The sequence below is a fragment of the Hyaena hyaena genome, unplaced genomic scaffold (genome assembly GCF_003009895.1).
Source record: "Hyaena hyaena isolate Hyena2069 unplaced genomic scaffold, ASM300989v1 scaffold_442, whole genome shotgun sequence".
Taxonomy (NCBI): domain Eukaryota; kingdom Metazoa; phylum Chordata; class Mammalia; order Carnivora; family Hyaenidae; genus Hyaena; species Hyaena hyaena.
Window position 1 is genome coordinate 301,474 of NW_024081073.1, and position 25,112 is coordinate 326,585.

At 33.3% G+C, this 25,112-nt stretch overlaps 1 protein-coding gene across 1 annotated transcript in view; it reads right to left on the reverse strand.

Moving 5' to 3' along the window:
- Window positions 1–2,714: 2,714 nt before the first annotated feature.
- The window catches only part of LRRIQ1 (leucine rich repeats and IQ motif containing 1), a 210,904-nt gene continuing 188,506 nt past the window's right edge, over window positions 2,715–25,112 (reverse strand). Inside the window, exons 25-26 of the mRNA XM_039253164.1 lie at window positions 23,837–23,957; window positions 2,715–2,874 (exon numbers count right to left, since the gene is read on the reverse strand). Of these exons, the coding sequence (XP_039109095.1) occupies window positions 2,732–2,874; window positions 23,837–23,957 (264 nt within the window). The 3' untranslated portion in view covers window positions 2,715–2,731. The remainder of the gene's footprint in view (window positions 2,875–23,836; window positions 23,958–25,112) is intronic.

Here is a 25,112-nt window from a genome sequence, read left to right on the forward strand (position 1 = left end):
CCGAAGCAGGCTCCAGGCTCTGTGCTATCAGCACAGAGCCCGACGCCGGGCTCGAGCCCACAAACAGAGAGATCATGACTTGAGCCGAAGTCAGAGGCCCAACCGACTGAGCCACATGGGTGTCCCTATTTTAAAAACTTTTATTCTCTTTCTGTGCCTTCCAATTTATTCTTCGTGATTAAAATGCATTATCCCTTGTTTTCTCCAAAAAAGAAAAACTCAAAATGAATTTCCAGGAATCTTGTTGTATTCTCCCTTTTACCTTTAAGGCACAGCACTGCCTTTAACAGTTCTTTGGCTTTTGTTATATTATTCTGGCTTTTCTGTTTTTTAATGTGGTAGTTGTACCTACAACTAATTCATGAGCACAATAAGAAATTAGGATTTGGAATGCTTCTCAAAATACTTAATAAACTCTCTTATAAAGCACTATGTGCACAAACAGGCTGTTGGCAGACTGACTCTTGGGAAGATTATAACCCTATAACTGAATGTAGTTAGCTCTCATATCAAGACATTCTGGAATCTCCAAACACTGCTGAACACTTCCACGAGCCTTTTTGTGATCAGGGATTCACTGTGCCATTCTCACTGGAAATGACTGGTGATTGTGATAGCACCGGGGAGGAAGGCAGGTAGGAAGGAGAGCACTGGGTTGGAAAGGATTAAGACATAAGGTCATTTGGGATTGGACATTTGAATAGTAACGTTAACAGGGTCCATAGTTATCAATCCAAAATTCAGTGAGCTAAGTGAAAATATAGGCTCATATTTTGGCCTTCCCAAATCTCAAAGACAAACATTTGCTTTACTATCTCCCCAAGGCAACAGGGGAAAGAATGTCTCTCTGTTTGATTTCTTTTAGGTTTCATTCAACTCTTAAAATTAAAAAAAAAAAAAAAATTAAACTATTTTTAAACATTTATTCAATTTTAAAATTTACCTTTTCTATTTTCACAAACAGAAAATAGATGCTAAAATGTGTTAAAAATGATGTTTGAACTTTGATTTTGTAAATGATCCTTTTAAGGCCAGACATAATAAACAGTACTACAAAGAACTTCCAATTAAACACCATAATCAGGAAACTATTTTATTGACATCTTCATCAACCATCACCTACAAATTTAAGAAGCATCAACACCCATCAACTTCTTCAAAATTAAAATTATGGAACACACAAGTCACAGACTACAGAAACTATAGACTAAATTATTTTTAGGCAGTAAAACAGTTTAACCATAAACGTCTCACTACTCATTAACTTTTTCATATCATTGATTTGAACATATGAACCATAAAACCCCATCAATTTCATCTCTAATGTGGCTTTCTCTTTCAGGTTCGCAATAAGTTGAGATAAAATATTTTCCATCATTACGTTATGTTGGTTTGTAGATGCTCTTAGTAAAAGGATTACATCACAGCATGTTCATAAAGCAACTACACATGGAGCTTATGTTCCAAAGCTCAATTTTGAGGCCACAACATATGAATCTCTGTTTTCTTTGACTGACAGCTCAAGGTTCATTAACATTTCTATCTCAATCAAGTTGAAAGAGATTTATAGGTTTGAAATGCAATAGAGGTCCAAAAATAGATAGGGGGCACAGACTAGATAAATGCATCTCTAAATCTGCTTAGTCATTTTTAGATGAAATACTTGAATAAAGAGTAGGAAAAGCAAAGAGGAAGAATCTAAAGTTCACTGGATCCTACTCAACAGCAACACACTGGGAAGTCACTAGAGAACTTAGCTTGTGGAAAAAAGCTCCAGACTCAGGAAAGTAAAGGATCCTAAGGGACATGAAAGGTAAATAAAGTATTTTGCACATTGTATTTACTAAGACATCACAGAATATTAACCACAAAATGGTAAAAATTTAATAAAACTGGCCTGTGATTTCATAAAATACATTAATATTACAAAATTTTAAAATTGAGCTTTTAAAAAGATTTTTTAAATAATTTTGAGGCACCTTAGCTAAAATGAAAATGATAGAATATTTTTGAGTCAGTAGAATAATGTTAATGAATCAGAATTAGCATCTACCTTTTGAAAATGATAAGACTAATATACATTTGAATAAAATATTACAGATAAAACATCCAACTTATTAAATTGATATGTTTATATTTATGTTTCATTTTAGTTTAAACACAAACTATATTTTCTTAACATAACTCTTATCTATTTGAGATGATTTAAGGTAAAATAAAATTAAAGGCCATTTTTATCAACTATTCTAAATATTTTATAGATCAATTTTATCTTTGAAATATCCAGTTATAATAATCTAGTAAAATAAAATTTATTAACATATAAATTATTCACGAATACTATAAACAATGTCAATAAATTATAGTTATATCCTCTTACAATATGTGTATGGTATTACAACTTCTTACTAGTAACAAAAACCATCTTTAATACATATGTCACAAAATCTTTAAACAAAAGAAGAAATTGGATATGCAAATTCCATTACAATATTTTAAGAATTAATTCTGGGGGCCATTCCTCATAAACATAGAAACAATAACTAAACTGTTTTTTATAGATGGGAAATCAGATAACTCCACCAGAAAACAAAACTGTGGAGTATGTATAATAATACAAATTAAAGACAGTACTCTAAAACCTTGTATTCAATTGGTAACATGACCAGATATCCATAGATCTCTCGAGAAAACCGTGTGCCATATGTTTTGAATGCTGAAGCTTGAAGAATTAGTTTGAAGTTTTCGCCTTCTTTTTGCCACTTCCCCATCCACCACTGAGTTGTACAGGATAGTCACGGAATGACATGCGTTCTTTCTTAGAAGGTCTCGTATTTGTTACCATTGGTGCAAGTATTCCCTTAATTGAAAAACCTAGACAGTGATATTAAATGTACACTTTCACTTAACTTGATCCAAGTAAAATTATGTTTTAAAGTAAGAAATAGACTTGTCAACAATGTGCATTTTAGAACTACATGATCTTTGAGTTTAAGAAAAGCATATTGAGTTCCCTTTTTGTTTGAAAAATAATCAAGGTTTGGTATAAAGTTCATTTAGATTAAATAAAAGGAAATGATTGGAAAAATTAAATAGATACGTTTTCTTCTATCTACAAATCAAGACTGGTATTTCAAGACTGAGATGATACATCTTTCTAGTTCTTAGGTATTTAAATTTTCATAGTTTAAATTTTTATACCTGTTTTTATTTTCATAAATATGTTATAATTAGTTTTAGAAATAGTTCTATTGAATTTAGGACTTCTTCAGAAAGAAGAATTCTTGGTAAAACAGAAAATATATTCATTCTAGAATCTAAAGATATTCATGGGTTCTAGTCTGGCTGCATAAGACACAACTTTGTGACTCTGGACAGGTTACCACCTTTCTGAGCCTTAGTTTATAAATGAGGGAAATAATCAGTGCGTTATAGGGTCATTGTGAAGATTGCCTTTTTGATTATACTGCAATCGTGGCAGGTCTGTGAGAGTGCTTTGCAAACAGGTGCTGTAAGATGGAAGAAGTTTTTATTTATAGTTGACAGTTTAGAATATCCAGAGAAAAGTATCAAAAATTGTTAGAGGCTAAAAATAAATAGTAGTTGAAGGAATGGGATAGTGGACTAGGAATATTTACTCAGCGAGATCTCAAGATGCCGTATCAAAAATACTATTAAAGAATTATTATCATCTGCTTTAAATCTCCTGAGGATTACGCAAGCACAGGGCTGTATCTGGGGGGAAAGGGTTTGAAAAGGATCAGAGAGGAATTCCAGAGCTCCTTTAGTACTGGCTTGAGGCAAAGGTTCAAACCACGTGACTCTTCAATGTGATGCGTCTGTGCTTTAAAGAAGTTTAGGAGGGGAATATCTAATTTTTTTTAAAAAAAATTAATACTTTCCAAACCAAAACTTAAAATATTAAAAAAATATATGTCTAAAATAGAAAAGTTATGAAACATTAGACAGTTTGTGGAAATTTGCCTTAATTTCAAAATTGGTGCAGCATGATGGTGAATATTGATTGTAAAAGCCCATTTTATGCGTAAAAGTTTTTGTTTTTTGGATTTTTATATTAAAACTGTGATTAGGAAAACAAATTCAAGTTGATTAACCTCTATAAAGGTAGCGTATTTGACTTCATTCTACGGAAATAATATTACTGAAAGGCAGGAAAGAAAAAGTGGGGAAGGGTAAGCTAGGCACAGAGAGGGTAATGTGTGTGGATCCAGCCCAAGTCGGTAATGGAATTAGAAGACAGAACATAGCTCGGGAGTTTAGAGACCTTCACAGCTGGCACTCAAAGGCAAACGGAGGCAGAGAGACCTCAGGTAAAGTTGGTTTTCAAGTGCTGGCCCGGTTTTAGCATGCTTTAAGCTATTCCCTGTAAGTCCATCTGTAGTCCTTTGTGAAACCACAAGAACTTGCAAGCAACCGGAGTATTACTAGTGCAGAAAAGCAAGAATTTCCTAATGACAAAATAGTGGCCTAAAAAAGTGTAAGAAAGCATCCTAACAGCTTATCCTCTTTCTACTTGCTAGTTACATATTGAAAATATATTTTTTCAAAGAACAGAATAAAATATCTCCTTTGGTCTATCTTAGAAAACAATAGTAACAGCAAACCCTCACCTTGCCCCAGCAGTAAAAATTCTTTAATGAATGAACAATTTCCTGGATAGCAAGTATGTTTTTAGGACAATACATAATTTCGGGAGAAAGCGGGGGCTGAAGGGGCAGGGGAGCAGGGAGGTCTGAGAACTGGAACACATTCAGAATTCAGATATATTTATTTAAGACAAAAACAGCAATTAATAAAAGGGTAAGCAGATTTCCACAAATGGCTGACACAAATGTTTTCTTCCAACAAAGAAAACTAACTGAATTTCTTTGCAAGCATTATTCAAGATAATATGCACAAGTTAGTATATATTTTAAAATATAGTCCAATAACATAGTTCATTATTGGGTAATATTTTTAATGAAAGTATCTTAATAGTATAAAGCTGTACTATTTAATGCTTTTGCTCTAAGCTTATCAAAGATAATAAATAATACGTAAGGAGGGAGACTCTGTACAAAGTATTGAAATATTTATAATGTCATATACTTCTAAAATAATTATTTCAAAATGAAATAAACTAAATTGCATTAAAACATGGCTTTTCTTTAGACCAAATGCTCATTTTTAATAGTCTGCCTTCTAAAGGATTTTTCTATTGACTACGAATTTACTGTATGGTACAGTTTTTCCCCCTAATATTGTTCTGTTGTCTTTGTTATTTTGAAGCTGTTGATGAATCTTCAAGTCTTTTTGTACTTAAACATGATGTAACTGTATTCTAAGAGGCTATTTGTAATTTTTTTATTGTTTAGTGTAATTCCTTTGGCAAATAATTTTAAAAACATATTGTGTGATATTACAAAACAGCTTTATAGCAATTTTGAAGTATATTTTCAGTGCAATGAAAATGCTGTAGGAAATTAGTCCTTAAAATTACAGAAATACTTACATATACATATAGTTTTTTTAAAATATATTCTTGAAGTGATTAAAAGCTCTCATTTTATTGTTTTGCTACTTATAAATAAATAATTTGCACAGTAATCAATATAGCGTATTCTCTCATTGCATTTAGTGACAGTCTTGCTGTTGTCATATAAATTCTTGAACCACCAGCTACATGGAACATAAATCGAAGAGTAAAACAACACATCTATAAAGGAACCACATATTGGCATTCATTTTAAGGCCATTACTTTGTCCTATAACTACTCTAGAAATGGGGAAAAAAAGAAAATAAAGAAGCAATTTAATACAGTCAATGTATAATCATTTTAAAATTACTTACCCACATGAAAATACAATAGTGGGAGACTCTTACCTCAAAAAACTGACATGAGAGCTAGACCTACTGATGGGCTCCTGGAATAAAAAAATTCTGACTGAAGGACCTTTAACAGTTTTTGTGTCTTTCCTGCGACATTATTGTTATAGATTTTATGTTTCTTTAACAACAGCCTGGCCCATATTTGCAGGTGATCATACAAATTAAACAATCAGTTTCTTACATATATGCTGAAAGTAGGTCTTGATAAGTATGCTCTATCTCCCAATAAGTCACTTCTTTGCCACATAATCTGTGTTCTGCTAAAGATTTGTTCTGGTCCTTTAAGATTTTTTTTTTTGGTTAAATCCTTGGTTCTTTAACAAATGTCAAGGTCTATATATGCTATGTTTTGATAAGTAATTTAATATGTAAAATGCTTTGAGTGACTCTCCTGGTATGTAGAAAAAAAACTTCGTTAAACCGGTCAAAACAGAAATTTCATGATGTATAGTGATACGTCATTGGATTTTCATCGATAAACCCAACACTATGTGTCTGGATATAGAAATCATTTCAAAGCCCTTCCCATATTGTATTGCTTAACAGCAGATACAGCACAAGTAAAGCATGGAGAAAAATAAAATTCAACATTTAATGAAAGTGACCAGAACAAATTTTTAGCAGCAAAGCGTTTATATCAATTTAAGGCTGTGAATGAGTTACACTGGGTAAGTCTGAGGTTGAGTAGTTATTACAGTGTTCAAATAACAGTTGTTTTTTAAGGTCATTGCTATGTCCAACTTTGAATTATAATGACCATTCACAGTGAACTTCAGTTAAAGTCTAACACTGAGAATGAAAATAAAACAAGTAACAGGTTTATATTATATTCACATTTTCTCATTAATCCTGATGATTTTGCTTGTTTCTGAAATGGTTTTCAAGCTTTTTCAGTGACTAAAATTTTTTCTGTAACATAAAAATAGTAATAAAAATTCTGTTTCTCAATATTTCAATTGGACAATGGCACCTCCAATATTCTTCTTCCCGAATATTTAAGAGAAAAATGACTACAAAAATCAGGTTTGAAACAAAATAGCCACAGTATTCACTATCGTTGATAAAAATCATGATGCCTATTATTTCTAAATCAGGCACATATAATTTATTTTGGCTATGTATATTTATTTTAAAGCAATTTCTAATGAGCATAAAAGCTAATAGATATTAAAGAGAGTGAGGAATCTTATTTTGATAGATATTATATAGATTTTTACTTTTGTATTTTGCCTATTTCTTGATCTTTTACAATAGCTATGCTTCATATTTGATCTAGTATTTTTAAGCCCTCCTTATAGTATGCACTGTGCACCGGGTATTTACTATGTCTAATACACTATTTTGTTGTTTTCTTCTTTAAGATACCTTGTCGCTGTCTCTGCACAAAGATAACTAGGATGTGGTGCTAAAAGTATGGTCTTAATTATATAATTCTGTGGTTCTCATACTCATATTGTTCAACATTATTTTTATTTATTTTTTCTGGAGGAATGTTTTTTGAGTGATTTATTTTTGGTTGTAAAATATAAATATGTTTTGTGATTTCTTTTTCAGAACTAGGTGTGCCTTCTGTCATGTGACCCTTAAATGAACTAAGACCCTTATTTCCATTGTTAGCTATTCTATATAACTTTGGTTAGTGCAATTTTCTGGCTTCCCACTAAACTGGTAGATACTAATTGAGTGTTTAGACTTCTAAATTGACTAGGGGGAAAGAAGTGTAACTCACTAGGGAGTTAACAATCTAAAAGCTACCCAGCCATCCATTTTCTACTGCATACTTGTTTCTAAAAATCAGGTCATATGTCCCTTTACTCTTGTCAATTCAGGTAAGGTCTATTCCCAACTCCTTTAATTTTTTTTTTTTTTTTTTTTTTTACTGTTTTCTGCGGGACTCAATTCAATTCATTGTGTTTACAATCAACTGTCCGTAAGTGTTTGCCATTAAAGAATAATGGTATAAATGATGCTAACGATTGAGAGTATTTTTCATCTTAATTGATATGTCCATTTCTTTGACATAATTCTGTTCTTATGTAACAACTCTTTTAATTTCAAATAATCTTGTTTTACCCCTCACTTTCCCATGTTATTAATTTAGCCAAAGTAAACCGTTAGCAAAAATATGCACTTCAAGTAAATCTTGAAATGTTTATCATTAAGCAGTTATCCTTTGGAATTTAAACATTTAAAACCCAAATTAGATTTTCAAGATCACTGGGGTCTTTGAAAGCTTTAATTTAAAATCTTCCTTTTATTTACACATTCATTCAACACGTATTTATTCAGGGCATATTTTATAGCAGGCACTCTTCTATTCTGCCTTGTAGTGGATATTCCTTTGTTTTCTTCCATGTGCCAAATCATATTAGTAACTATCACACTGTAGTTGCTTTCTATTTTACTCTATTCTAATAGTTCATCTTTACAGTCCTCATATGGAACTTGTATAAAAAAAATACTTATTTCCATTTTCCCAGATATTGAAGACTTGTGGATAGATTTCCCAAAAACTTTTCATGGAAACTTTCATTATCCCTTTTCATGCTTATTAGTTCTTAGCAGGGAGACATTTGGCAACAATAAACATGGCTAGCCTGAGGATTTATTATATTATTGCACTTCAGTTTCATTCACTTGACAAATGCATTTCACATTTGACCATACCCATTTATTTACTCACCACATTAGCTAGTGTAAGAAATTGGTTTGAAAGCAACAACAACCTCCCAAAAATATGTCAGAGTATAGCAGCTATTTCAAAAAGGAAATGAACATGAATGAAAGGCATAAGAACTAGAATACTACAGTTAAAAACATGATGCTTTAATCTGTTATCAATAGAGCATACATGGATCCTGTCCTCAAAAGTGTGAAAAATACATGTTTTTTTGTTTGTTTTACAAAGACTAAATGTAGTTGACAACTACATTTGTGCATTTGTACTAGTTGTACAATGTAGTACAACTAGCTTCCTCACTCAAATACAGTTGAAATATGTCATTCTCTGGATAATGTCAACTGCTGATAAAACCAACTACTGTGTTAGACCTATACGCATTGTTATGTGCTTACTAATAACTGTTATATGTAACTGGAATCATTGTTGACTATTTCGTTAAATTGTCTCAGATCTCGGAAATAGGCATTAAATTATAGGACATTAAATCAACAGCTATTTATTACATGCCTACCCTGTACTAGATTTGTAGGGCAAATGCATTAGATGATTCCATCAACCATGTAAACATGATCTTCGCATAGCAGTAATTAATTTTGATTATCTAGTTCTGGTTATGGGAATGTTTTAAGGGTTAAAGTGTTAAGGTTAACGTGTTTGTTTGATTAATTTTAAAAGTTCAGGATTAAAATATCAAGATCTAACAAAGGTGTATTTTTAAGGCTTCTGCCAAAAAAAAATTGAGACCAAGAAAAGTCAGAGTTAATGTGTTAAGCGATAATAAAAAGAGCCTTTACAGTTTAAAATTTTACATTGTTAGAGACCAACTCTTGCTGAACAAAAATGAAAAAAAATCTATGTGATGTAGCCCTTCTTTATTGACATGTTACTTTAAATCAAATACTTCAGACAAAAAAAAGAGGACAAGCAAAGTCAGATTTCAAATACAGAACAAGAATAAGTTGGTCATAATTGTTTATAAAGTCTTACATTGACCTTCTTTTTATCTGGGCAAAAACATAACATCTATAGTGGGATGGAAGTTTGAATCATTTAAATGGAAATTATGACAGTCAATTTTTAGTTTTAAACTAAACTTTAGTTTTAGTTAAGTTTTAGTCTAGTTTAGTCAATTTTTGTTCTTGTACAATAAATTTTTGCAACAATTGGCATAGATAGTGGTATCATGCAGTTATTTTATTAGAAGATTTTGTAACTAGGACACCATCAAACTAAATGCTATTGAGTATGCCAGATAATTAAAAGTATTATTACAGTGCACATGTTTAAAATCTCTTCATTATGCATTTAACATCAATAAAATTTTTGCTTGAGCACAGTTATATTACTTTTTACTTCAAAACTATTAGAAGTATTATATATTATTGCCCATGTTTTCCCACTTGCTCTTCAATTCTCTGTCCTTGTCAGATCACTCATACTTTCCTGAAAATGTCATGTTGCACAGATGTAAGTGTCCACTACGCTCAAACCCTTGCTCAACACTTTATTTTGCCATCTCTTTCAGTCCCTATTAAAACTCTACAAGATACACATCACTCTCATTTTCAAAATGGGGAAACTGAGGTAATACCACTAAACTATTTTTCCAAAGGTATGTGACTGTAACACAATTGAAACTTGGCTTCATTATGACTAAGGTTTTTATAAAGAAGACAACACCATGTTTAATAGAAATAAATATACCTCTAATGTAATAGTACCATAAAGAAAATCATTAGGAGCAAATGTCAGAGGGAAAGAGCTGTCCAGTACCTGGAGATAAGGCTTATGGAACGAAAAATGAATAAAATGTATCACTGAAAACAATACAATCCTCAATTTTTGTAAGTGAAGAAATACAAAAGAAAGGTATTTCTATACCTGTATCCATATCTATACCCACTTATATTTTTATATGATCTTATACCCCAAACATCTTTTTATAAAATTTAAGAATGACGAGAAGTTTATTTCAGAATTTATCCTTTGCTTGTGACAGTGTCTCTCCACTTACTCCTTTGTAAACTAGTTGGTACCAGAATTTTTGAAGTTGTTCAAAGAATATTCCCATATTTGAGTTGACTTTGGCTGTATTACATGAACACGTACTTTAATAAAGTAATATTAGTGAGTAGCATCTCTTCTGAACTTTGCAAAATTTAATATGGCATAATAGAGATTATATGTTTTTCCAAGATAGTATATGAATAAAATATATCCGAACGATGTAATGATCTAGATTTTTTGAAAGGCCAGGTACAAGTAAAACCAATATGCTAATTACTGGACAATTGAACCAAAAACTTAATTTATTCTTTTTATGTATAGTTTCAGTTTACACTGAAAAATATGCAAGGGGGTACATGATTAAATGTAACTTTTACTCACCTTTTGACCACTCTATATGACAGAAAATTAAGTTATATGTCAAACATTTCTAAGCATCCAGTGAGAAAAGTCCACTGATTTGTAAATTTGAGTTATACACAGTAAAGGATCAGTAGGACGTAGCAGAGCTGCCAGAGGTGAGATTGCTAACTAGAGATCTCAGGGCTTTCAAAAAGGTGATGTTTGAAGGAGATGCAGGTTCCCAGTGGGGTGGCAGAGGTCTTGCAAAGCAACAAGATGAAAAATGGGGAGGTAAATCCAGCAATGAAGTGTCAGTAATTGGTATTCTATGTTTAAATTAAAATAAATCATTTATATCTATACTTATAACTATTACTTCTACTGTTTTACAGTTTGAAGATCATGCTTGTAACTAACTGAATGAAAATGGTAATGTGTCAATAATTAGGAGGTAAACTTCTCTGTTACCAATGTATGTATGTATGTATGTATGTATGTATGTATGTATGTATGTATCATCTATCTATCTAGCTATATATCTATCATCTATCTATATTTTTTGACCTGGTATTTATGTAAAATTCTAGCTTTATGATCTAAGTAAGAAACTTGGTACTATGAAAGTGTTAAATAATTATGATTTTCTCTTCCTTTAAAAGTAAGAGACTCTGTGATAGGAATGCTATTATATTCTAGCTGGCACGGGACAAAATAGCATGGATATCTCCATCTACTTTTTGTTGGAAAATGTTCCCTAAATGGTTTTGAACAACAGGAGCTAGCCCATTACCAAAGCTATAATTTCCTAAAAAATACCAGGGGCCCCTAGTTTTGAGAGCACTGAATGACCCCCATTGTGTAGTCTATTTCAAGATATTCTTAGAAACAAATGTTACTCAGACTGACTTACTAAAGATAAGTTCCTAAGGACAGCCTAGAGTAATCCATGTGTTTAAATTTAGAAATGTCTCTTTGGAGAATATAATTATCTTTCTCATCTAGTCAAGTTTTCTTACTTTAAGAGTGGAGAATGACAGCTGGTAACAACAGATGTGGGTCTTCTCAACTTAAAAATTAACACTGCAACTCCTTAACACTTTGCATTGGGTAGAGTTTGTTATTAATACTTTCAGAGAGAAACCAAAACCATTTCACATAAGAGATATCGCTTGTATTTTTGAATAATGGCTTTTTTAATTTTTGAAAATAAATTTAAGCTTTACTTTTTTTTCCTTTTCCAAGTTTTTATTTAAATTCCAGTTTATTTTCATACAGTGTAATATTGTTTCAGGTGTAGAATTTAGTGATTCATCACATACCACACCCAGTGCTCATCATAACAAGTGCTTTCCTTAATACCCATCATCCATTTATCCCATCCCCCACCCATCTCCCTCAATCAATCCTCAGTTTGTTCTCTGGTTTTCTTCTCTTTGTTTCCCCCTCTGTTCATGCACCAGGATGTTTAAAGCAGCAGATAGCCAAAAATTGGAAAGGACCCAAATGCCCATTAACTGATGAATGGATTAAAGAATATGTGGTGTATACATATAATGGAATATTATTCAGCCATTAAAAAAGAATGAAATTTTGCCATTTCCAAGATGTGGATGGAGCTTGAGAGCATAAACTGAGTGAAATAAGTCAATCAGAGAAAGACAAATACCGTAAGATTTCACTCCTATGTGTAATTTAAGCTTTGCTTCTTAAAACATTTGCAACATTTGCTATATTAAGGTAGAGAGGCTGACCTGCAGTTTGAAACAGAATTTTGATATTTAATTGAATTTGAAATTATCTCTCTAACACAGAATCACCTAGGACAGCCACAAAGAACTTCCAAAGTACAATTCATTCAAGGTGAATTTAAAATGTTATTAAAATTAACTTCATCTTCAAAAAGGGAACCCTTAACAAAAGGAGAATGCTTCTGTTTCATTCTAGTTTTGGCCCATAAATATACAAGAGTTCTATTCAAAATACACTTCAGGAGAAACTATAAGCCTGGTTCTCTACTATATTAGGTGTAGGAATCATCAGATTTAAAAGCAAGACCATGGGTCACCTGGGTGGGCTCAATAGGTTAAGCATATGACTTCGGCTTAGGTCATGATCTCATGGTTTGTGTGTTTGAGTTGTGCGTTGGGCTTTATGCTGACAGTTTAGAGCCTGGAGCCTGCTTCTGATTCTGTTTGCCTCTCTCCCTACCCCTCCCCCTGCGCACACTGTGTGTGTGTGTGTGTCTCTCTCTCTCAAAAATAAACATTAAAAAATTAAAAAAATAAATAAAAGCAAGGCCACCTTTCATACATTCTTATATATATATTTAATTTTCGTTTATTTTATTTATAATGTTTATTTTTGAGAAAAAGCAATCAAGGGAGAGGCAGAGAGAGAGAGGGGGAGATAGAGGATCCAAACTGGCTCTGCACTGACAACACAGAGCTCGATGAAGTGCTCGAACTCATGAACCATGAGATCATAACCTGAGCTACAGTCAGACATTTAATCAACTGAGCCACCCAGTCTCCCTTAATTTTTATTTCTTTATTTGCGAAAGATAGAGACAGTATGAGTGGGGAAGGGGCAGAGAGAGAGGGAGAGAGAATCCTCAAGCAGGCTCTGTGCTAGCAGCGCCAGTGTGGGGCTTGAACTCACAAAACTGTGAGACCATGACCTGAGCTGAAAACAAGAGTCAGACACTTACCAACCAAGACGCCCAGGCACCCCTCATATATATGTCTATCTGTGTGTGTGTTCTTATAATAATAATAACTATATACATATATATACATATACATATGTATATATACATATACATATATAATAATAATAACTATATACATACATATACATACATATACATATGTATATAGTTATTATTATTTTAAATTTATTTTAGACAGAGAGTACATGCATGAGCAAGGGAGGGGGGCAGAGGGAAAGAGAATCCTAAGCAGGCTTTCCTCAGCATGGAGCCCAACATGGGTGATCCTAGGATCATGATCCATAACCCTGGGATTGTGACCTGAGCCAAAATCAAGAGCCTAAAGCTCAACCACTCAGGTGTCCCTTTCACACAGTCTTATAAACTGAAAATCTGAAATTTCCCTTAAAGAGGACAGCTGCCTGACATATTATCCCTGTTTATCTCATTATAACATTTTTTTATTTATACAAAACATTGTAGATTTACTAATTACTTTCAGGATAACCTGAAAATTCATTAAACTACCTTATAGCTATATGTCTACACCTAGTTCCCTCTTTAATGTCTTCAGTATTAAATTTACAAACTTCTTTCTAAAAGCTAAAGATTAAGCTAAAGATCATTTCCAGGCACATACTATGAAATGTTGACTGGGTTCTTAGTTGGAAACTTTATTTGCTTGTTTTTTCTCATTTAAAAATATATTAGGAAATCAAGATATCCACTATTAAGTTTTTATAGTAGAATATCCTTAAGTCAACTTTTTTTACGGTAGGCATGCTGAATTTCAAACTCACTTCAGCCTTTTTAAAATTCAACTTCATTTTATGAAATAGCTGTCATTTCTCATAGATGATGGGCTTTTCTGATCCTTACTTGAAAAACACTTAAAGAAAAGGCTTGTTTTTTTTCCATCTCAGCTGACTGTGTTTAGATAAAGTAATTAAAGACAATTTGAAAATACTTGAAATCAGAGTCAGAAGTATTCTAGTGTTGAGAAAATTTTCAGTTACAAACAAGATTTTCATACTATAAAATATCAGAAATAGTAGCTTCTGTTGCTTTCTTAATTGGGAAATTGTCATATATGAAGTTTCCTTATTTTATTTGCAGAGTATGGAATTGTAAAGCTATCAGGACTCTTGGATCTCCTTTGTTTATTTTTTCTTTTCCCTTCTTTTCCCACGTGAGAGCAAAATAGATATTTATATATTCATCTAATTTTCCATGATATTTTCTAATGGACAAGCCAAACCTGAAATATCTCTTCTAAGCTCACAAAAACATATGTGTGAGAAATGGGATTCAGATTCAGATCTAGCTTGCTCCAAATTTCTTTCCCTTTTTGCAGGCTTTTATTTACTAAATTTACAAAGGAATTGTTAGTGACTTAACTAAGGTCACAGACAAGCTGGTAAGGCGCCATACCAGGACTTGAAATTCATTTCCCATTCTCTTAACACATACTCTTACCAATACCACACTGTCTCTCACTGTGTTTAAAAATGCAACTGGCATATTAATCATCTTTTACCTCTGGACTTCATAATTCCAGTTTAGTGAGGGCTATCTACACTTTATTAAAGCATTATTTAGTTTATCATTTTCTGTAGTTAATCACATGGTTTCATAGGCTGGAAGTAACCTATAAAACTTTGAAGAAAGAGTGAAAGAATGATGGAACAACATTTTCTTAACAATTTGAGGTCTTCTTATGCTTTTCCTCAATTCTTCTCAATTGTGAAAATTTCCCAGCCTAATATGCCATGAATAAAATAATACTAGGTCCTAATTTGGTCCAAGCTGTGCCTCTCTTTTAAAGACAAGAATAGTGAGTCAAAGGGGTGCCTGGGTGGCTCAGTTGGTTAAGCGTCCGACTTTGGCTCAAGTCATGATCTCACGGTTCGTGGGTTCGAGCCCTGTGTCAGGCTCTGTGCTGACAGCCAGCTCAGAACTTGGAGCCTGCTTCAGATTCTGTGTCTCTCTCTCTGACCCTCCCCTGCTCACGCTCTCTCTCTCTCAGAAATAAATAAAACATTTAAAAAATAACTAAAAAAAAGAATAATAAGTCAAATTTACTTTTATAAAGATGCGTTATATATATATCTATAATTCATACACATGTATAAGTTGTTACATACGGAGAGTAGTAATTTAGTGCATGCTTACATGTCAGTTATCAACGTATAAGCAATGAATACACCCTTCATTATATGATTTGTGATAAAAGAATTTCTTTAAGCATTTCTCCTTTCAAGTGAGAAAAATGTTAAGCTTTCTCCACAGAGGGTGCTGAGGGGATACTGTCGGTTTTGCAGTTTCTGTCATAGGTGGGGGTGGAGTGGGTCTTGTGTGTGTCCGGGCCTCTGATGCATCTGCCTGATTCACAGGCCCAGAACAGGATTCCTCTGCGATCTGGCACCTTCACCCTAGCGGTAAGCTGGGTGCCATCCTCTCCATAGGGAAACCAAAGCCTGCTGTGCCTCTGCCTTATCACGACCCATTCTCGCTGCATACCTATTCTGCCAATTGCTCAGTCCCTGCCCCACCTCCTGCCCTCCAGAGAATCGCCTCTTGTTTGTCCGTTAAGTCCAGACCAGCTTTGGTCTGGCCAACCTGGAACTTGTCTGCTGTCTGGTGGCTGAACCACACCTTCCCCAGGGAGGTCTGAAGCCTTTCTAAGTGCGTCCTTCCTTGGGTGATCTCCCTCAGTCCTAGGGTACTGCGTAGAGTTTCCTTATACTCATAGCTGATATGGATAATACTGTAGTAGAGGCAACAATACTTAAACTTCCCTGTTTAACCAACTGTATGATAGTTGTCTCCTGAGTGAACCCATTATAAGCTCCATGAAGGGCAGAAATATGCTAATGACGCTTTGCACTCGTAATGCCCTGGGCCTTTAAGAGTACTCCATAAATATTCTTCAATGAACAAATGGCAGGATTGCCTCCAAGTAGGTTGGATCCATGGGAATTTGAATTTCATGATTGAGTTGTTTGAAAGACTTGCCTGGAAGGAAAATTTTACTGTTTGGATAAATTGCACATATCAGGATTCTGGACAGATTAAGTGCTCTTAGAAGCTTTGGCAGATACTGTTGAATATCTACCAAACAGTCAATCTTTTACTCTCCTTCTTTGTCAGTACAGCCTGTCTCTCACTATGGAGCAGGCAAATGACAAATAGTGGAGCACAGTCAGTCAGTGAGTCAATCATCCATAAAGTCCCTCATTATCTGTATACTACAGGGCCTACCATATGCCAGGGAGCTCTTCTAGTGACCTAGGGTACCGTGTTAAATTCCCTGACCTCCTGGAACATGCTAGTAGGGGAGAAGGAGAGTAAACACTAAAGATAAAAAACCAGTGTGACATTGTTGTGGCCAACAAAATCTGAAAGGAAATGTGTTCAGCACTACTGAGAGAGACTCTTCTCCCTGCTAGAGACTAAGCCTTCAAAATTCTGGCTTCAGGTTGATTTAATTCCATGATAGAGTGCTATTTATAATATATTATAACCTTTCTTTAATATCAATAACCATTTATTAATAAAGGAAATCCCAGGTAATAGCTGGCAAGTAACACTTTCCTGAGATTTTCTTCTTTTTTTTCCTTTTCTACCCTTCCCCCCTGCCCTCCGCCTTTTATTAAGCTGTTCCAGGTTCATAGCAAATTCAGGGGAGGATACAGAGACCCTCCATATTCCCCCCTGCCCCCCCCCCACATGCATAGCCTCTCTCATTATCGCCCAATACCTTTGTTATAACTGATGAGCCTAGACTGACACAAAATAATCACCCAAAGTCCATAGTTTACATTACAACTCACTCTTGGTTTTGTACAATTTATGGGTTTAGAAAAAATGTACAATGAATGACATGTATCATCATTATAGTATCATACAGAGTATTTTCCATGCCCCCCAAATTCCCTGTGCTCAACCTATTCATCTCCTCTCCCCTAGACCTTCTAACAACCCATGATACCTTTCATAGTTTTGACTTTTCAAGAACATCAAATAGTTGGAATCATATAGTACATAGACATTTAGAGGGGCTCCTTTCACTTAGTAATATGCACTTACATTTCTTCCATGTCTTTTCATTGTTTCATAGCTCATTTCTTTTGAGCATGAAATAATAGTCCATTATCTGGATGTACCACAGATTATTTAGACATTCACCTACCAAAGGACATCTTGATTGCTTCCAAATGTTGGCAGTTATGAATTAAGCTGCTATAAACATCAATGTGCAGGTTTTTGTGTAGACATAAATTTTCAATTCCTTTGGGCAAATATCAAGAAACACGAATGCTGGATCACATAGTAATAGATGTTCAGTTTTGTAAGAAACCACCAAACTCTCTTCCAAAGTGACTATACCATTTTGCATTCCTACCAGCAATGAATGAGTTCCTGTTACTCCACATCCTTACTAGCATTTGGTGTTCTACGTGTTCTGAATTTTGACCATTTTAATAGGTGGTTACTGGTATTTCATGGTTTTAATTTGCATTTCCTTTTATAGTGAGTATTAAAGGGAATTTGTTCTTTGTCTTTCTTCAATATTGTGTTGGCTCTCCTAGGTCTGTACCTCTCCATCTTTGTGTTTTTTTTTAATGCCCTATATAGTCCTTTGTACATTGTAAGCATATACTTGCTTGGATCATGATGCATGGTTTATATTATGACCCACAGATATAGACAATAATATTTAGGTACTTACTCAGTGAGGGATTATAGATGCATATTATGTATATATACTACAGCTAAGTACAAAATTAGGTATATATATATGTATATATATATATATAAAATATACACATATATACAGGAATATACACCATGCTCATCATTCTTTATTTGCAAATTAAAAATTGTGTTAATGGAATGTGCTTAGAGTAAATTTGAAGTAAACTTTACTAGTGATCTTTGGAATCTACTTTTGCTTTAGCAATCAACTTCAGTCTCAATCTGCACATATTATTGGATATTGACATCTAGTAAACTATTTCACTTTTTACTTTTGTTAACCCAAAATTTTCTTTTTTGATAAAAATTGTAAAATTACTTTGTCAATGGAGGCATTGTGTAATGTGAAAAGACTTAGAACACATTTCTTCAACTGATCTTGAGCTTTCTAAAACACTAAGGTGTTATTACAAATTGTTGTTAGTTACTCATTATTAGCATGGAAGTCCAATTCCTCCACATTACTTTTTTAAAAAAAAATTATTTATTTAGGGGCACCTGGGTGGCTCAGTAGGTTAAATGTCCGACTTCAGCTCAGGTCATGATCTTGTGGTCCATGAGTTTGAGCCCTGTGGCAGGCTCTGTGCTGACTGCTCAGAGTCTGGAGCCTGCTTTGGATTCTGGGTCTCCCTGTCTCTGTGCCTCTCCCCCACTCATGCTCTGTCTCTCTCTGTCCCTCAAAAATTAATAAACATTAAAAATTTTTTTAAATTATTTAAATTTCAGTTAGTTAACATATAGTGTAGTATGGGTTTCGGGAGTAGAACCCAGTGACATATCACTTGCATTTAACACCCAAGTGCCCTCCTTAATGCCCATTACCCATTTAACCCATCCCCCCCACCACCCCTGCAGCAATTTTGTTCTGTGTATTTAAGAGTCTCTTATGGTTTTTGCCCCTCTTGGTTTTTGTCTTATTTTTCCTTCTTTTCCCTTATGTTCATCTTTTGTGTTTCTCAAATTACACATATGAGTGAAATCATATGATATCTGTCTTTCACTGACTTATTACACCTAGTATAATAAACTCTAGTTCCATCCACATTGCTGCAAATGGCAAGATTTCATTCTTTTTGATTTCCGAGTGGTATTCCATTGTATATACAAACAATATCTGATTTATCCATTCATAAGTTGATGGATAATTTAGACTCTTTCCGTAGTTTGGCTATTGTCAATAGTGCTGCTATAAACATTGGGGTGCATGTGCCCCTTCAAATCAGCATTTTTGTATCCTCTGGATAAATACCCAGTAGAGCAATTGCTGGGTTGTAGGGTAGTTCTATTTTTAATTTTTTGAGGAACCTTTCAAACTTACCTGAACCTAGGCTTCATCTTTAATTCAATCTTATTTTGCATTACTGTAGTTTTGTTTAAACTCTGGTCCAGACAGTGTCCTCAAGGTTCAACAAATATGTATTCATATTATATCTTTTACTTTTGTTAAGGTGTCTTTCTTCCACTTTTTTTCCTTATTTACATCCCAAATGCCATTCCAGGTACAAATAAAATATTTTGCCTCCAAGAAGCCTTTCTCACTTCAATTGTAAAAAGTATGCTTTTCCATATTCAGAAAATTCAGAATCATATTAAAAGGGCTTACATTTCATGAGACTTTAGATATACTTAGATAAGAATTTGACTTTGGGCTGATTATGCACTATTACAGGGCACTGTGGATCTTCAATCCCTGGCTAACTCTGAAAATTGATTATGTGCTAGGAAGTAGAGAGATGATTTAGGAAGAGGCATCTGAAAACTTAAACTAGGTATATAGTGAGCAGTGATCCTTCAACAGATGGCTCTTGACTGAATAAGTAAGAAGAACTATATTACTTGTGTTATATTCTTACAATTCAGCTGTTATATTTTAGTCCATGGAAGAATAAAAAACAATATAGCACTAGGTTTGGAATAAGAAAAGATAGGATTAAATTGCTGCTTTTCCTTGCAAAGATTTTTGGGGCAAGGCAAATTAAATAAACTCTGAGTCTTATTTATATTAGTTGTCAGAGAAAAATAGTAATTATAAATAAGAAAAGATAATGAAAATAAATTTGTAAAGCTATAAATTTCTATAGCAATAAAATTATTATTGCAATATATTCTTTATCTTGAGTATTAAATGGAAATTTGAGAAAACCAAAATCTTTTGAGAAAATCAAATATGTTGTCTAAATATCGCCTAAATGAAGGAATTTATTTGCATACTCATTTTGTAAATGGCACTAAAAAATAAGAATGTGACCTCTTACATCTTTTTTTAAACCACAGGGTAGACCAGAAGGCCAAGTAGCAGAAGACTGCCTTGGCCTCTTTTAAGAAAGTAGTCAGACCTAAAAGGAAAGGGAGAAGGAACTTAGGAAATTCTCAGACAGCATTGCTTGAGATGACTGTCATGAAGCTGGTTCTGTTATTATTTGACACAGGAAAGAAAGACAATTCTACTCTGAAGTTGTTTAAACCCATGCAACAGCAACATAAAACAAAAACAATACAAACAAGTACTTGCCATATGTTAGGAAATGTATCACATACTTTACCTTTATTTTTACTCATTTCTTCCTCACCAAACTCTATGAGATAGACTTTGTTGTTCCCATTTAACAGGTCGTTAACTTGTTCTTAGAGTTAAGACCACACAACTTACGTGCGATGGAACTGGGATTTTAAACCTGAGTTTATCTGATGCTACAGAATACATGTTACAAATAGTATAGCAATATTGAAAGAGAAATATCTAGTTTCATGGCTGAAAGAGTTTTCTAGCTGCCGCCCATAAACTACTCCCTAGCTTTGGATTGCAAAGCTAAATGAAATGCTTTAGTTTTAATAAGGTGATAAGTTTCTTTTTTTTTTAGAAATTCATGAAATGATTTTTTTTTTTTTATTATTTCTGAGAGACAGAGAGAGACAGCGTGAGCAGGGGAGGGTCAGAGAGAGAGGGAGACACAGAATCTGAAACAGGCTCCAGGCTCCGAGCTGTCAGCACAGAGCACGATGCGGGGCTTGAACCCACGAACCATGAGATCATGACCTGAGCCAAAGTCAGACGCTTAACCGACTGAGCCACCCAGGCACCCCAATAAGGTGATAAGTTTTTTAAGAGAGAGAGAAAAGGCTAGAGGAAAAAGAGCTTTCAAAGTACCAAAGCTGTACGTGGTTGGCCCAGGGCCAAGGAGGACTAGGACCCAAGGATTTTGATGGTTAAAAGATTTCTATGGCTAATAGGCTACTCCAAGTTTTTTAGTTAAGTAACTATTAAGAGTAGGTTTCATATAAGAGTTAGTTAGCCCATGTGCCCAGATACTAGTGACGTTAATATCTTACTTCAATTGATTCTTCTTTTATGGCTATGTTTAGGTGGCAATTATAAAGACTCTTTATTAATCCCTTGTTTTGTGCTAGATATTATTGTAAATGCTCTACATTTTATCCTAACAATAATTCTTCAATGTAGATATAGTACTTCTCCTATCATTCCCATTTTAAGGATTAGAGAGTTGTCATGCTACAATTCCAGGCAGACTGATGGCAAAGCCCACACTTCACCATTATATTATATAGATATTGTAGTAAACTAGTAACTACAATAATTCAGTAAGTGGTATTTTATTCATAACCATTCTGTTATTTAATAAAATCTCTATTTTCCTGAAGTTGTTTGTCTTAAATTGACACTGGGTGAACAGATTTAGTGACTAGTAGTGTTCACTGTAGTGTCATTTAATGACAACTAATTGGAATCAGCAAGGAGAGCCATATTACACTTCCTTAGAGAATGTATTGTTGAAACACTATGTTGTACATCTGAAATTAATATAACACTGTATGGTAACTATACTGGAATTAAAATTTTAAAAGAAAATAACACTATTAAAAAAAGGAGCTGACTCTATACAATGATCTTGTATTTTCTAGAATCTCTGATTTGATGTCACATAAGTGAAAGATAAAGCTAGAGCATTTTAGGATAGTTGCTGATTTATTGAGCTGTTTATGTTTTAATAGTCAGATGATACATTATGAATAGAAACTAATATTCTATAATTCGACAAGGCAATTTTTTTGGTTTTATACTCCTCCTCCAAAGTGATTTAATAAGTTCATAATATGCAGTACTTAAAATCAAGACAGCATTATGTATGACACAGGTTGGTTACTTCTGAAATGTAATATATGTTTTGAAAGTTGATGTAATTAACAAATTATGTTAATAATCCAAAAATTTTATATTAGATCAATCATTTTACTTAGCGAATAAACTTAAAATATTTCTTTCTTAGCTGTAATGACTAGAACTTTTGTGACCAGATTATATAATCAAGTAAGGAAAATTCAGGCATTCTAAGAACTTTGAAGCCTGTGAAATAGTTTTAAATTAGATATATTGAAATCATTATTTCAAAACCAAATTAAAATTTATCAAAATGAACTTGCAGATATTAATGGATTTAAATGACTGGACTCTAATAATGCCACGTACCTGGATACAAAGTGAAAGAAAACCATTGTAAAGTTTTTGTTTGCCTGTAGAGTGCTACTTGGATCATTGAGTTCTTCACACTCAATCAAGTATTGATTTTGTACGTATAAAAGTATACTATGGGTGAGCAATAAAACATTTTCAAGAAAAACTTAATGCTTATAATGAAGTATGAGTTAATGTGCGGACTTCTGAGGCTTACTATACTTTGGGGAAATTAACAAAATATGATACCTAAATAAAACACCATTTATACTAATATACTAACACAGTTTAGAAGATGTTTCAAAATCTCTAGGGTATATGAAGAGTTTGAAAAAATTAGACTTTATTACTACAAGATATAGATATTTTTAAGTTTTTATTTTTTTCAGTTATTAACTGCAATGAAATTCTTGTTGACATTATGATATTGAAGGTGGGTGGGTCAAGTTTACAAGTGTAAAAAGTCATCATGAATAAATATAAACTGTCATCTATTCAACAGAAATAGTGTCTAAAGCATAGTTTTGACAGTTGTGATAATATTATCATCTAAAAATCTGTTATTTTAAAAAGGTTCCTTTAAAAATTAAGGTGACCTACATCTATTAAATCAGTGACAAAAGGCCAAAATACACTACTTTGATACATAAATCCAACTTTTTGCAAGTAGCCTAAAAGTTCTTTTAGAACTAAATGATCAAATAATTCAACATATTCAGGGGAGGTGAGGAAAGCAGAACATGGAGTCACAGAATTATAATTAAAATAAAATTGATGCTGTTAATTTTAGAAATGATTTAATTTGGATTATATCAAAAGAGGACATGTAAAGAAAGAAAAAAAACTCCCAATACACAGTTTCAGGCAGTTCTGGTTGCTGGCCACCTACCCCTTATCTATGAAAGAAGGCTTGTTGGCATTAAGTTCATCAATTCGTTTGTGATTTCTAAATTAATTCTGAAGGAAACCACAACTTACTTGAAGATCCCGCTGAGTGTCTGGGTGCCTGATTTGTTTTTTCTCTCTTCACAGACAAAGCGCTTCCACTGGTCATGGAAAAAAGGTCTAAATCCGTGTCTTCTCTGCTTACAAGTCTTGCCTGGGAGCAATGGGGGGGAATGTATACAATCATGAAACAAAATATGGCATTTTCTGAATGCAGCTCACATTACCCCAAATAAACACACAGGCTCTGTCAAACAACCTCCTTCAAAATGATACCGCAATCCTTTACTGCTGCCCAGGCAGAACAAATGCACTATGTCAAAGCATTTTTTGCAAATAAGAGCCGATTTTAAAATTGAGGTTTGCTATTTGAGTCTGTACAACAAAAGAAAACATTTTAGTACAGTAATTTTGATGAAAATCAATCTTAAAGGCAACTGATGAAACTTGAAACAGCTTAACATCACTTATTTACCAAGTATATTATTTAATTCTTAACTGAACGTTAGAAATGTCATACTGGATTATTTTCTGCAATATTTATATTTTACCAGTTATAAGTATTAGTCTTCTCAATAATATTTCTCAAAATGCCTTTCATCCCATAGTTGTATACTACAAAGTTGTAAAAGATCTCTACCTTCTCATTAAAGCCATTATTAATATAAAAATATTATACAGTAAGTCTAACTTAAAGGTAATGGTAAATATATAGAAATTTCAAGATATATTATTTTAAGAACATAGGATTAAATAATTTATTTCACTAACATTACCATTTGAACTTTTATTACTACCTTGGACTGAACCTAACAGTTGAAAGAATCACTTTTTGCCTATAGAATATTATTTTACATAATATCTAATATAATAAGTACGGATTTATCAGAATTCAGCCCTGAAGTAAGGGAAAATGCCACGATGGAAGCAAAGCAGCCTCAAAATAACTAGGATTTAACCCAAACCACAAGATGCTTGAAATTCTGTAAGAGAGCATTGTCCTTAATATTTGATGTGAGACAAATTCAAAAAGAGCAAAATAAAGTTATAAAACCATCGCTGTGCTTAAAAAGCTATACCCATGTGATGGGCTACAAAATCTCATGAAAATAGAATCTAAAGATCATTCTCTCTCAAATTCAGATCTTTGCATTTCTCCTTTACGTGCCCCTTCCCAACTTCTTCCCACTGTCATGTGCAGGAACTTCTCATTGTTAAGTAAGCAAGTTTGCTACTGTTGAACTCAGAATAGATACCATTATATGTCATTCACTTTTTGATGAACCTGGCTAAGTGATGCAACTGCATT